At 48.7% G+C, this 14,347-nt stretch overlaps 1 protein-coding gene across 3 annotated transcripts in view; it reads right to left on the bottom strand.

Annotated features, from left to right (window-relative positions):
* Nucleotides 1-14,347, bottom strand: part of rev3l (REV3 like, DNA directed polymerase zeta catalytic subunit) — an 85,403-nt gene that overhangs the window by 42,805 nt on the left and 28,251 nt on the right. For all 3 annotated transcript variants that reach the window (XR_008559782.2, XM_054734054.2, XM_070545516.1), the window contains 6 exons: nt 11,255-11,492; nt 10,012-10,151; nt 6,483-9,903; nt 3,465-4,261; nt 2,166-2,245; nt 1,953-2,078 (listed from right to left, as the gene is read on the bottom strand). Coding sequence is in view for 2 of the 3 variants with exons in the window: in XM_054734054.2 (XP_054590029.2) it covers nt 1,953-2,078; nt 2,166-2,245; nt 3,465-4,261; nt 6,483-9,903; nt 10,012-10,151; nt 11,255-11,492 (4,802 nt within the window). In the remaining variant the exon portion in view is untranslated. The remainder of the gene's footprint in view (nt 1-1,952; nt 2,079-2,165; nt 2,246-3,464; nt 4,262-6,482; nt 9,904-10,011; nt 10,152-11,254; nt 11,493-14,347) is intronic.

Genomic DNA, 14,347 nt, shown 5'->3' with positions numbered 1-14,347 from the left:
ATATAATTATTTATACTTATTAGCTGTAAAGTCACATAGGAACTTTGAGGAGGTTGACTTTCATTCCTAGTGAGGATGCAGCACTCTGACTCTTGCATCAGGCCTTGAGCAAAGACGTTTTGGCTTCTTTGAAGTAACCAGAACTGGGAGAACCTTGTTTTGGATTTGGGGCCAGACAGACGGCTTTACCGACTGTACACTCCACCTCCCTCTACTCCCCCACTCGTCCAGATTTAGGCTAACATCAGATTTTAACCATAGACCCTATCAAATAAAAATGTTTTAAGCCTAGTCTTAAATGTAGACAAGGTGTCTGCCTCACGGACTAAATCTGGGAGCTGGTTCCACAGGAGAGGAGCCTGATAACTAAAAGATCTGCCTCCCATCCTAATTTTAGATATTCTGGGAACCACCAGTAGACCTGCAGTCTGAGAGCGAAGTGCTCTGTTAGGAACATATGGAACAATCAGTTCACTGATGTATGATGGAGCTTGATTATTAAGAGCTTTATATGTGAGAAGAAGGATCTTAAAATCTATTCTGAATTTAACAGGTAGCCAATGTAGGGAAGCTAAGACAGGAGAGATATGATCTCTCTTTTTAATTCTCATCAGAACTCTAGCTGCAGCATTTTGGACAAGCTGAAGACTTTTAACTACATTCTGTGGACTTCCTGAGAGTAATGGATTACAGTAATCCAGTCTTGATGTATTAAATGCATGAACTAGTTTTTCAGCATCACTCCTGGAAAGGATGCTTCTAATCTTAGCAATATTCCGAAGGTGGAAAAAGGAAATCCTACAAACCAGTTTAACCTGGGATTTGAATGACATGTCCTGGTCAATGATAACACCAAGGTTCCTTAGTTTGTTCTCGGAGATTAATGTAATGCCATTCAGGTCAGGTGATTGACTAAGAGCTGGAAATCTGTAGTCATGGTGCAGAAGGATCCCAAACAATGGTGTCTTGGAGAGTTCTGCATGGATGCTTCTTTATCAGACAGGGACAGGGAATCGTCTTGGTCAATGAAGGTAGACGAGTTCTAAAACCATCCAGCAGCATTTCCATCTTTTGCAGTTCGGCAGAGAGTCGTCATACATCCTCGAATGCTCTGAATCCTTTTATTTGTTTTAGAAATCATAAACCCGTCATTGTGGGACGGAAGGAGAGGGAGGACAGAAATTCAAATAGCTTCAAGGTTGCAGAAAGTTTACACTTTAGCTAATCCGCCTCTGTCGGATCCGAAAGATTTATAGTCCAAATAAAAGTCCAAGAAATCAAAAAAATCCCCAAGAACCCTAGGAATCAAAGGTCCAACAAAACCCACAGAATCAACTAATTGGTGACAGAAAAAAACTAGCCTGGCCTGCCAGACTCCTCCTCTGTGGTAACTCTCCTTTTCAAATAGCCCCACCCCCTGAGAATTCTAACCGAGCCAATCAGCCCTGAGTTTGTCATAAACACGGCGACTGAAGCGGAGTTCGCTGCGGCTCTTTCCTCTGCTCTAAATGACTTGGACACGTCTTTAAAACCACAAGTAGAAGCGCTGAAAGCCTTTTTGGACTACAGCTAAAAGACTACAGTCGGCATTTCCATCTTTTTTCTGATTGGTCATTTTTGAGCTGGATAGTCCCGCCTCTCTGCCTTTGAGTTACCAGACGTACGCTGCTCAGCGCCGATTGGCTCGGTCAGAAATCTCGGGGGGTGGAGTTATTTGAATAGAAGAGTTCCCAGACCTGGTCTCTGTGCAGAACGAAACAGAGGAGGAGTCTGGCAGGCCAGGCTAGCAAAAAACTGGTTTTAAGAGGAATGAGAGCACAAAGGTAGGGAGCTGACTAAACACGTCTGCAGGCTTCTTATTAAATCCACCTGGAAATGCAGGAAAACAGGAGAAGCAACAACAGGGGAGCCTCTCGAGAGCAGAGGCTGTAAAGTCCTGAGGAGGAACTTACCTCATGCAGAGCTTTGGCCTCCTGCAGGTTCTGCATGCTAACCTTGAAACCATGAGAGTTGTCTAAGCTGGGACCTTCAATCTGAGAAAGGTCCTTCTTTGGTACATTCAGAGCAGCAAACTGGTTCTGAGAAGGGAGGAGCGCGATGAAAATCAGACCACTGGGAGACACCCCCCCCCCCCACACACACACACACACGGTTACTGAACATACCTTCATCTGAGTAGTGAGTAGGACTCTTCTGAGAGGACCAGCCTGGCTCCTCCTGCTGTTGGGGAGAGGAACCGGTACTCCTGCAGCAGAAACATTGACAGACATCTTGTCATACATCTGGACAAGAACCATTTTAGACCGGCCTCTATGGAAGTTTAACAGTTTCACCAGAATATGCCTTTCTTAGACATTGATTTTTTTTTACTCTGAAATTTTCCATCCATCCTTCTATTTTCAGCCTCTTATCCGGAGTCGGGTCATGGGGGCAGCAGCCAAAGCCTAGAGGCCCAGACGTCTCCCTCCCCAGCTACTTGGGCCAGCTTCTCCAGGGGAACCCAAAGGCATTCCAAGAGACACAGTTCCTCCAGCGTGTCTTTGCTTGGGTCTCCTCCCAGTTTGACGTGCCCGGAAAAACTCACCAGGGAGGCATCCAGGAGGCAGCCTGACCGGACGCCCGAGCTACCTCGAGTGGAGGAGCAGCGGGTCTACTCCGAGCCCCTCCCAGATGACAGAGCTTTTCACCCTATCTCTAAGGGAGAGCCCAGCCACTCTGTGGAGAAAACTCATTTCAGCTGCTTGTATCCGTGATCTCGTTCTTTTGGTCACCACCGAAAACTCGGGACCATAGGTGAGCCCGGCGTAGAAGCTCTGGTGTTGAGCACAGTTAACTCCGGTTGTAGCTAGGTTGCTACCTCCGTTAGCTTAGCTCCCACCTCCGCGTTAGCTCCCACCTCCGCGTTAGCTTCGGGTTAGCTTCAGGTTAGCTTCAGGTTAGCTTGTAGCTAGTTCGACCGGGTGTCATCAGTTGATCCCAGCCTTACAGCCCCACCCTCAGCTCCTCCTCTCTTCCCTCTTATGGAATTGTCTGGGCTTGACGGAACCTGTGACACGGTCAAAATGGCGGTGGTGGCCACCTCCCATTTAGCCTCAAAAACGTGTTATTGGAGTCTATGGAAACCCGTTGTCCATATATGTATATGTCGATGGTACACATTTCACTAGTGTGACTGCCATGCACAGCTAGATTGAGACAAATAACACTAAAAGCACAGATAAGACAATAAAACAAGGAAACAAGTCACAAGTTAAAAGCCAACCCATAAAAATGGGTTTTTAAATGAGATTTTAAAACCGCCAAAGCAGGAGGCGATCTGCTGACCTCAACGAGCGCGTGAGAACATGAGGCGTGAGCAGGTCAGACATATGCTGATACTCTAAAACAGGCATATTCTGGTGATACTGTCAGGCTTCCACAGGCCCCCGGTACCTGAGGCAGAACACCAACACAACCTCTCTTACCTTCACACATGGGGGTGCTGCACACTGGATCCAAGTCCGCTCTGCTCCTCCTCCTCTTCCTGAAGAAGGGGGTGCTGTGCAGGTGTGGACTTGTCTCCTCGTCATCCCTGCCCCTGCTGTAAAGAGGAAGTGGAGAACAGTTCCCTCCTCCATCTGGGGACTTACAGAACCGGGGAGACGGAGGTTCTAAAGGGTTTCCAATGGGCTCGACTGCCTTGAGATGGTCTGGTTCTGAGAAGTTCTGCTGCCATGGAGGCAGCTCTGGGAGCTCTGGGGAGGACATCTGAGCATCGTTGTCATTATCCTGATCTTTTTGCAAACCCATAGCAGTCCTGCCTGGAACCGGATCGGCCACAGCGGATCCAGCTGAGGAAAAGCTGAGTTTCTTTCTCCTTGGAGCCCGGATGGAAAGGTTTCCACGCGAACCAGCGCTCCCTGCAGGCTGCCCGGTAATCTCTGGATTTTGCTCCTCCTCCTCTTCATAGCCCCTCCCTTTCTCCAGCTTGCTCCTCCCATTCTGCAGACTTTGGTACTGTCTCCTGGCATCCAGCCACAGCTGGACCTGCTGGCGGCTCGGTGGGTTTCTGCAGGGCAGGAGTGTGATCCTCTTGTTCTTGTCCGACGCTGGTTTAGCCCCAGACTTCAGAGAAGCTGAGATCATGCAGCTGGCAGGGCGAGTCATGGCTGAGAAGGCAGTCTTCCAGAAACGGAGGCCCTCCAAAGACAGATCTCCACTAAACTCCGGAAGCTCCTTCACCAGTCTGGTGCCAACCGTCAGCTTACGGCCCCCCACCTCCCTGGGGACAGAACACATGACAGTCAGCATCACAGCCGTCATACATCCATCCATTATGGTCCGCTCAGCCGGGGTCGGGTCGCGGGGGCAGCAGCCCAGACTTCCGTCTCCCCAGCCACTTCCGGGGAATCTCAAGGTGTTCCCTGGCCAGCCGAGAGAGACGGTCCCCTCAGCGTGTCCTGGGTCTCCCTTTAGGTGTCCTCTAGGAAAGGGCCTAAAATCTATACGGCACATTTCGAAGTACGAGCGGTAACGATAGATATCGCAATAAATTATTTTATTCTAAACAAAAACTACATTTTAAATCGCTTTAACTGAAACAAAAAATGGAAAACAGCCTGCTTTCCTCATCCTTTCTCCATTTTTCTTTTGCTCATTGAAGTTTGGTGGCTGGGGAGGGGGCTCCTCGGCTTGGGCTGCTGCCCCCGCGACCCGACCCCGGGTAGGCGGACCATAATGGACGGATGGAAGGTTAGTGTTGGTTCAGTGGTGAAAAACTCTAGGTAAGACGATGCTTTGCTGCTTTTGTCGACAACAGTGAGATAAGGTTGGAGATTTATCAGAGTTCTTTTGCTTTTGTCGATCAGATCAGCTGATCTGCAGCTGCTGTGCAGACCGGAGCTTCAGACTTGGACTTTATTAATAAACAGCTTAAACTGCAGCGGGAAATTGGCTCGAACTAAATCCCGGGAGCTATCCTAAACGTTTGGAAGCCCGTGTTAATCGTGTGTAAATAAAACAAACGGCATTTAAGGGAATCAGATACCGGTTCACTGTTGCACAGCATATCTTACTGAGGGTGCTTTTCTGCTCAACATCACATTTCTCAATCCCAAACCAGGTCTGCAGAACCATCCATGCCCCGTCTTCATCCACGTGCACAAAGCTACAGCTGCTCTTGTCCAGAGTTGACGCAGCTGGACAACATTCATGCGCTGTCGAGGTTGGCGGGTAAGAGTAATGGGCTCGACACACGGGAGGCGGCCCGCGGCAGCGGCAAAGCCGTCTACGCGTTCTGTTCCATGGCGAAATCGAATCTTCTGTTGTTTTGATTGGCTGTGTCAGGTTGGAGGGAATTAAGGTTATTTAAGCGGTTCAGAGTTAATAAAGCGGTAGATATGATGTTTCACAAGGTGCTGCTAGAGTTATGTGAAATCTTACTTCTGATTTTACTATAAAACATAATAATAATCAACTCTCCTCCATGTTTGCTCGGAGATGTGCGGAGCATCCTGTCCGCTCATTGGTCAGTGAATGAAACCTCCGTTGATTGGTCCTCGTCCGAGCGACGGCGATGAAAAGTTGAAAATGTTTCAACTTTCTGGGATCGCGTCGCTGGGTCGCCTGTGCACGACACGTGCACGAGCACAAAACTTCACATGTACGTTTTCCGCGTTTCGCTTGGTAGGAGGGAGACCCACGATTATCGCTTTGTCGCGCATGTCTCATTGAAAATGAATGGAGGAGAGGCGATGTCGCCTCCCGTGTGTCGAGCCCATAAGAGTCATTGGTTCATTTAAACCATATCAACAGCATCCCAGTTGCATCGTGAATTACTAGTCTCCTCCCAGTTGGACATGACCTCACCAGGGAGACATCCAAGAGCCACCTCAACGGGCTCCTCTCGATGTGGAGGAGCAGCGGGTCTACTCCGAGCCCCTCCCAGATGACCGAGCTTCTCACCCCATCTCTAAGGGAGAGCCCAGCCGCTTGTGTGTGACATAAAAACGGGTCAAGGGTGAAAAAGGTGAGAACCCCCCACCACCCCGCACGCTCGGCGACTCCACATCCAGGAAAGTTACGGCACACAGACACACACACACACACACACACACACACACCCCTCTACAGCAAGTGAACCTGCTGCAAATGAAAGTACCGGTGATTTTGAACATTAACGGGAGCAGACCTGGTCCTTGAAGGCCACTGTGGCTGCATGTTTTCTACGTGTCCCTGCTCTCAGAGTAGCAAAGCCTTTGTTTACCTTCTGCTAACAAGTTTCTGTTCCTCTGAGGAGACAAGGACTGAGACGAGCCAGCCACATGTCCCAGTCGTGTCCTCAGCTCTGACATGTCTGAATATGAATTGCTATTGTTTTATCGCCCAGCTCTAACTCAGCACTACTGACTCCAACTAGTAATAACCCGCACCTGGTTTAGCACCAACTTCATCCGTTTCAGCAATAACTAGCCTAACCAACCATTTACGGCCCGTTGCCTTACATGGGCTTGCCCCGGCAGTCTGATGGGTCGCTGCAGAAAGGCTCCTGAAAGGTGGCCTCGGACATCTCCAGTTCCAGCCGGGTGCCGAGGACCTCCTCTTGACTTGGGGGGGACATGAGCGGCTTGAGAATGTGAGCGGCGCCCCCAACCCCCCGCTGTAGCTGGTTGGCCCCCACCTGAGACAGAGAGCTGATGGAATGAGGAGAGCCGCTGGGCGTAGTGGAAGTGAGACCTTCGATGCTTTCCGGTAAGTCACTAGTTGGTGAGTCCTTGTGGTCCATGAAGGAGGCCAAGCTTAAAGGCAGCGGTGCCGTCGTGTCCAAAGCTGAGAAAAGAAACTCTTTCCTCTCACAATCAAAGCTTTGAAACGGGCTGGACAGCTGGGATTTACCGAAGAATGAGTCCCACTCTTTGATCTTAGTTTTCACCCGGTGGTTGGGCGGTGCAGACTCTCTGTGCTCAGGGTCAGCAGGTTGGTCCTTAGTCAGCTCAGGGCTTAGAGAGGAGATGTGGTGTAGTGTTTGATTTGGGGGGAAATCATGTAGACCTTGTGCAAATGTCGGTTCCTGACCGACATCACTGAGGAACTTCGTGGGTAAGTTCTTATCGGTGAGGACGAACTGGCTGCTGCTGCTTGGACTACAGAAGTCTGTCTGATGGACAGTGTTGATGTCAAATGTGTAGCTGTGAGGAAGCTCTGGAGACAGACTGTCTTCCATAAAGCTGCAGCTCTCCGGTCTCGGGTCCGACTCAGAATCCGGAGAGCCACTAGACACGCCAGCTTCCCGCTCCACTGAAACGTGAAACTGAGGACAGCTGGGCTTGCCTTTGATGGTGTGTAGACGTTTGTACTTTGGAGTAGTAGACCTGGTGACGGTCCTGTGTTTCAGAGGAGCAGTGGGGGGGGTCCTTGTGAGTTGTGTGTGTGTAGCTGCAGGCTGAGCCGTGGCAGCGGCAGGCCCGTCTGTCCCGGCCGTTCTCACGGGGAGGGTCTGCTCACGTACAGCAAGGCCAGAAGATGTCTCATTACGAAGGGAGGAAAGGCCCCCTTCTGGTTTGACCATAGTGGTCTGACAGCCTTGTTGCTTCATCTCAACTGGAGCGGAAAAACCTTCATCGTCTTTCATGATTGAAGATTCGATGTCCTCCTGCTTGGGTTGTATGAACTGGGCTGCGATGGACAATGCTGTACACGTCATCTGGGAGTGCTCCAGACTGTCGCTACTAGCTCCTAACAGCGGCAGGCCGTGAGGTGCTCGTTGAGAGGAGCCATCACCACAATTCGATTGGTCCGTTTTCTTTCTACACCTGGGCCTCGGAGCTGCTGGAGGACCTGTAGCAGTGTTCCTCCTTGCAGCAGCAGCTTTGCCTGGTTTCATTTTCGTAATGGTGGATTTCTTAGTTTTGGGAGTTGGCGGCTGTCCCTGGGCTGCTTTGGTTGAAGACTTGGCATGCAGCTTGTGAAGAGCAGAACTAAGACACGGGTCACTGAGGGGGTTTATCAGCCATTCTGAGCTTTCGCCAGCGATTGGAGGACTACATGGGGACCAGCAGCGTGGAGGTGTTGACCTGGTGGGGCTCAGAGACCGATCAGAAAGATAGCCCAATTCTGCCATGACATCAGTGTACTCACTGTTGTGGTCATCTGCCAGCTCACAATAGCACGGCCGAGGAGGCGGTAGAGAGGGCCTTCGGCGGCTTCTGGTCCTACCGAGGGCTTTGCCGTATCTCTCACAGGGGTTGGATAAGCTGGTGAGCACTTTCTTTTTGGTGCTGCTGACCTTTGTCTTTCTTTGGGGATGCTTCTTGGCTTTGTACTCACTGACAGGAAACCTGACCGCAGTGGACTCTGGCACCCTGGGCCAGAAATCCTTGAGAGGAGCTAGCTTATTGTATCGCTCCCGCTTGTTTGGAGTCAGTAACACCACCCGCTCCTCTGCATTCACCTTCGACATCTTCACCAACATGTTCTTCTGTCCTTTGAACCTGTTAATAATAATGTATTTAATAACAAAGGGGGTTTTCTCTTTGCACCTCCTCTGGTTCTTTGGCTGCTGCCCACTGGGAACGCCACCATCTTCGTGACATTCTTTGGCAGAGCGTGGGTTCTTAGAAGGGGGGGGAGTAGATCCATCCTCATCTTCTCTATGATAAAGCTTCTTCCGTTTGGGCCTCAGGGCATATTTATTTAAAGGCAGTGCTGGTGACTTGGCACAGGCCGATTTAGCACAAACTTCCTGTTGAAGTGTTCTATGTGTGGAGAGCGTGGCTTCCTCTGGTTCCAGCTCGGAGACAGGTTCTGTCTGGTTATCTTCAGTCTCCTTAGTATGTTCCGACTCCTCCGCTATGATTAGCTTTGCATCTGAGCTTGAACCATCTCTAACTTGCTCCATCTGCTGTATTGACTCGTGTTGTTGTACCAGCTCCAACGAGGTAGTGTTGGCGGGACTGTCGGAGCTTGGAGCTGTCTTCGCTCTGTTCCTGTGCCCTGACATTCCTAACCTTCTCTTGGTAGCTTTAGGCTTTAAGCTGCAGGATGCAGGCAGGACCGGCTTGCTGCAGGCATCTACCACATTTTTGTTAGCAGCTTTCTTTCTGTTGAGGCAGTTGGAGAGGATGACAGTGGGGAAGAATTTATAGTGAGCTTCCTGCTGAGCCACAATGGTCTTCTCGGTTTGATTTCCCTGGTAGTCCTCGTACCTAATGTTGAGCTCGCCACCATCTCCTTCCCGACTTTCCTGGGGTACTTGCTCCTCTGACTTGTAAGATCCCTCCTCATCCATTGGAGGTGGAGCAAAGGTGATGCTGCCCTGAATAGGGCTCTTCCTTTCCTTTGCATTCAATTCCATCTCAGTCTTCACAGAGCATGTTGTTAGGTTTGAGTAACGCAGGGAGAAGTTGCTGCATTTCTGTAAAATGGACAGACGGTTTGCTTCGACACTTGTTATACTACCAAACCTCTTCCTGCCGTTAAACGTTTTCCCATTTCCAAACTGGAAGTCTTCCAAATCGGTCTTATCCACAGTTACTGCGGAGTTTTTGTTATATGTGGACAGTGGTCGTATGTCTTCTTTGCCCCTGTCATTCGGAGACGCCTCAGGGTGGCTTGCTAATTTACAAGGGATTGGATGTTTGACTGATAGGATGTAAGGGATTTCCTTACTGAACTTAAACCCTGCTGAGCAGTCGCCACTGCTGTCCTGGCCGCTCTTGAGCGAAAGGTGCTTGTCAGCTGGTTTGTCTGTGTCTGACCGAGGAAGAGGGGTGTGCTCAGAGTGTTGGTAATCTACAAGGATCTTAGCAGATGAAGGTGGCTCCAAGTGGACAGCTTCTCCAGTCAAGGGACTGGTTTTGTCCAGCAGCTTTTCTGTTCTGATGAGCGAAGACTGTGACACGGAGCCGCTGTCGGTCAGGGATGAATCTAAAGAGACGAGGAGGAGAGGTGATATCGGGTTTAAATCCCACAAACACTCTGTGCAACAAAACTAACAGGAAGGATTGTGAAGCAGCAGTAAGGTCTACGACTCACCGCTGCTCTCGTCAGCTGCTCCATCGAGCTGGGGGATGGAGAGATTAGCAAACAAGGTGTTGTTCCCGCTCCACTCTAGGTCTTCATCAGAGAAGTCTTGTTCATCACTAAGGCTATCCTCAGCGTCCTTCTCTCGCAGCCTAGACACACAGGATCAACAAATCCGTTCACTGGGACACAACAGTCTACTAGGAAAGAATATAATGATTTAATCATCTAGTTTGGGCAGCTTTATTTCTACGTAGGGATGGGTACCTTTGACATTTGAATCGATTCGGTACTAATTCCCGGTACCTAGGAATCGATACCGGTACTTAACGGTACCAATTTTAGATACTTTTGAGTGTTTCATATTTTAATTCTCTTTTATAATTAAATATATATTTTTCTCAATATATAACCATATTTGATAAATATCACGATAAATAACATACAACTGTTTGTATTTTAACATCGTCCTTGTAGTTTTATAAGCTGATAATTAAACTGAAGCAAACATCTTTACTGTGAACTAAATTTACTGCGTATCTTCATTCCTTTTGCCGTCTTTTTTCATTTGATTTTTCCTACTGGGAAGTTAGAATTTCCGAGGTGAAAGCGAACGCACCATTAGCTGATAACAACGGTGGCAATGGAAGCTAACATATCAAGCTAACGTTATCTTAAACAGTTTATTTAGCTGCTGGAGCAGATTAAAACGATGATGCCTCACACTTAGATCGTTGTCACTGGTTTCATCTTCACCCATTCACCCGTCGCATTTAGTAAAGTGAAACCAAACTTTAGAGCGCGTTCATGTTCTTCTAGTCGGAAATTCGGAGTTACGAGGAGAAAGCGAACGCACCATTAGCGAAACGGAAGCTAACATATCAAGCTAACGTTACCTTAAACATTTTATTTACCTACCGGAGCAGATTAAGATGAGGATGTCTCACTTAGATCGTTGTCGCTGGTTTCATCACCCAGTTACCCATCACATTTAGTGAAGTGGACCCAAGCTTTAGCGTGTTCTTTCTACCGTGCTGCTCTGTTTACAACTGGCTCGCAGCGACCGACGACATAACACTCTTGCGCATGCGCAGCTGTCTAGGCAAGTTCTCGTTATGATGGACGGGTACCGAAACGAGGCACCGTTTCAAATGACGTGAATCGGTGCTCGGTCGGTACTTTAAAAAGTACCGAATTCGGTACCCATCCCTATTTCTAGGTGTCATTTGTAAACTGATAGCAGACATAAACTTGCTTCAGTGGAGTAGAGATCTCGGTGGGCTCGTTATCCCACCGCTGTGACATCACCACACTGAGCTCAGTTTCTTCTTTCTCCAGCTCGGGCTCGGCTTCCTCCTCATCGCTGTTACAGTGGTAACCTCTGGCACTAGGATGGGAGAGGGACTGGGAACCCTGCTTGATAGGGGTCCTGTGGAAACTGTCGTCCTCTAGTCCTGCCAGCAAATCAATGATGGATGTATCCCGACTACTGTCTATAAAACAAAATGTAGAAGTTAAATCAATGTTTATGAGGCAAGATGGGATTTATTTAGCCTAGTACATTTCATACACAGTATTGATTCAAAGAGAACAGAAAACATTCGTCAAATTTTGAAGTCAACATGACAACATAGAAGAGCAGGTTTTAAAATCACATTTAAATTAAATAAAAGACTAAGTTAAAGACTAAGCACTCACAGTGCATAAGTCACAGCATTCAATGCAATTTTATTTCTGTAGAGCTTTCTAGACAACACCAAGGTGCCGCCCAAAGGTCTGCAAAAATAAACAAGCTCAGATAAAACACTAAAAACACACCAACAATAAAACACATCGCAGCTAAAATAAAGCTGGATAAAAACGCCTAAAAATACACAGATATGTAAAAATCAAACAAGTGCATGTACAACAATCAGACCGTGATGAACGCTAGCGACCAGAAGTGCACCTTGAGAAGAGTTTTAAAAACCACACTCAAGCAGGCCGATTCCACAGGCTAGGAGCAGCTAGCTTGGCCTGCCAGACTCGTCCTCTGTTTAATTCTGCACATGTAACTAGCCCGGTTAGTCACAGGCAGAGAGGCACACGAGGGGCGGGACTAGGCAGCTCAAAAATAAGCAGACGAGAATACCGACTGAACCACGCGACGCTGTAGTTTTTTAGCTGTAGTAAAAAAGGCGTCTGGCAACGGCGCAAACATATTTTATTTGGAAGAAATGCTTTTAGCACTTCTACTTGTGGTATTAAAGACATTCAAGTCATTTAGAACAGAGGAAAGAGCCGTAGCCAGCTCTGCCGCTGTCTTCGTTGTTTACGAGAAACTGAGCGTCGCTGTGTGTGACGTCCGCGACGCTGTCGTTTTTTAGCTGTGGTCAAAAAATGGCGTCTAGCGACAGCACAATCATCTGTTATTCTTTAAGAAGAAAGGCTTCTGGCACTTCTACTTGTTGTGGTTTTAAAGACGCGTCCAAGTCATGTAGAACAGAGGAAAAAGCTGCAGCGAACTCCGCTTCAGTCGCCATGTTCGACAAACTCGCCGTTGTGGTGTGTGACGTACGCTGCTCAGCGCTGATTGGCTCGGTTAGAATTCTCAGGGGGGGGCGGGGTTATTTGAACAGAAGAGTTCCCAGACTCTTTCTCTGTGCAGAATTAACCAGAGGAGGAGTCTGGCTGGCCAGGCTAGGAGCAGCCACAGCAAAATACCTCTCCGCCTAAGCCTTGGCCTCAGAACAACCACCCGCAGTCTTGAGACATTTTTCGGAGGCGTCTCCTTTCACATCCAGTCCCTTTCTGAAGCACGGTCCCAGAATATGGGTCCAGATGTCCATCTCAACCTTTCCTTCCTAAACTTCTTTAAGTAAACAACACTTTCAATTTGCTGCAATGCCGTGGCGGCATCAGGGAGCCTTAGGTTGTTTCCTGGCACTCGCAGAGTACAGACACTTCTCTTTTTGCTCCCTTATCTTTTTTCCCCCCCAAGGCTCTTTGTCCTGTCTGCCCACAGAGCGCTTCTCTGCATTTCTTCTGAAAAACCCTATTTTTTAATAATGGATTTGATAAAATGGTCATTCAACACGATTGATAAGATTTTTTTAACAATGACAACGGAGCAGGGGACTCCCACAAGTCCGCAGTGGACACACCCGGCGGGGTATATGCTGGATTCCTGGAAGCAGTGGAAGATCGTATGCCTCTCCCAGTTGTCCATTGAGGACGTCGAAGACGTGTGGATATTTGGCCTGATGATCACTGGATTTCTCCTGATTGGAGTGGGAGGATATCTGGTTTTCTGGAAATTTGGGAAGACGGGAGCGATTGGAGGGCGACCCGCACCCACGGAAAGCACCGTCCGTGTGGAGACCTCACAGACTGGGACGCTACTCGAGGTGAATCGTATGCTGGTCAATGTTCTAGCTACGATACCGGTATTAGTGCGCAAAATGGGTGTCATCTCGGAGAGAGTCACCGGACGGTGTGGACAAGTTTAAAAACCCAAATTGGCTTCACTGAAGGACTGGAATGATCAGTAAAGACTGAAGGCAGAGGAAAATTATCTCAGCCTGACCCAAACAAAGTCTTGTTATCCGAATCTGACACCATAACAGCCTTGCTCTGCGCTTCTCCCGAGATCTCCCTCCCACCTGTGGCTACAGTGGCTGAGCGCCGTAGATGGCTGCTCTCGCTGGGGAAACAGGAGCTCGGCCAGCTTGGGGGTAGGCAGCTGTGGGTGGGCCTAGGGGCTTGCTGTTGTTATCTCCCAGGGCTCTGACAGCTGCTGGTTATGGCCCTTGGGGTAAACCTCTCCACCTCTTGGGAGGGGGTTGGGCCTTCTCCGGCGGCTCTCTCCCTGGGGTTCCTGCGCTCCAGGGTTATGGTTAGATCTCTGGGGCGTGGAACTCCTCCATGTTCCACATGTCTTTAGGGGCAGGTCTGTGGCCCCTTACACTCACTATTAGACACTCCTATAGAAATCCTTACATATGTGAGCATGAGGGAGGGAGTGTGTGTATGCACACAGGTGCTCTCACAAGTATGGACTGAGCATTTTCAACACATCACCTAAGGCTGTGGTTGGCACTAAATGCACTATGAATTATTACAGTGTGCTGTTAAGCAAAAATAGTTACTTTTATATATCCTCATGTTGTTGGCACAGTGATATTTTGGACTTGTTGTATTTTTGTGTCCCGTTTTTCCCTCTCATTCTGCAGGTCTAGAAGCAGATTCTTGTACATCATTCCTTGCTTTTATCATGAATCCCCCTCCCCACCTCTTCCTTCTCTCTCCCCGTTTCACTTCTGTCCTCGTGTCCGTTGGGATTTAAAACAACCAAAAGTATTTCTAATTA

The sequence above is a fragment of the Nothobranchius furzeri genome, chromosome 2 (genome assembly GCF_043380555.1).
Source record: "Nothobranchius furzeri strain GRZ-AD chromosome 2, NfurGRZ-RIMD1, whole genome shotgun sequence".
Classification (NCBI taxonomy): domain Eukaryota; kingdom Metazoa; phylum Chordata; class Actinopteri; order Cyprinodontiformes; family Nothobranchiidae; genus Nothobranchius; species Nothobranchius furzeri.
Note: the sequence above shows the minus strand (reverse complement) of the source record. Positions and strands in the feature narration are given on the sequence as shown.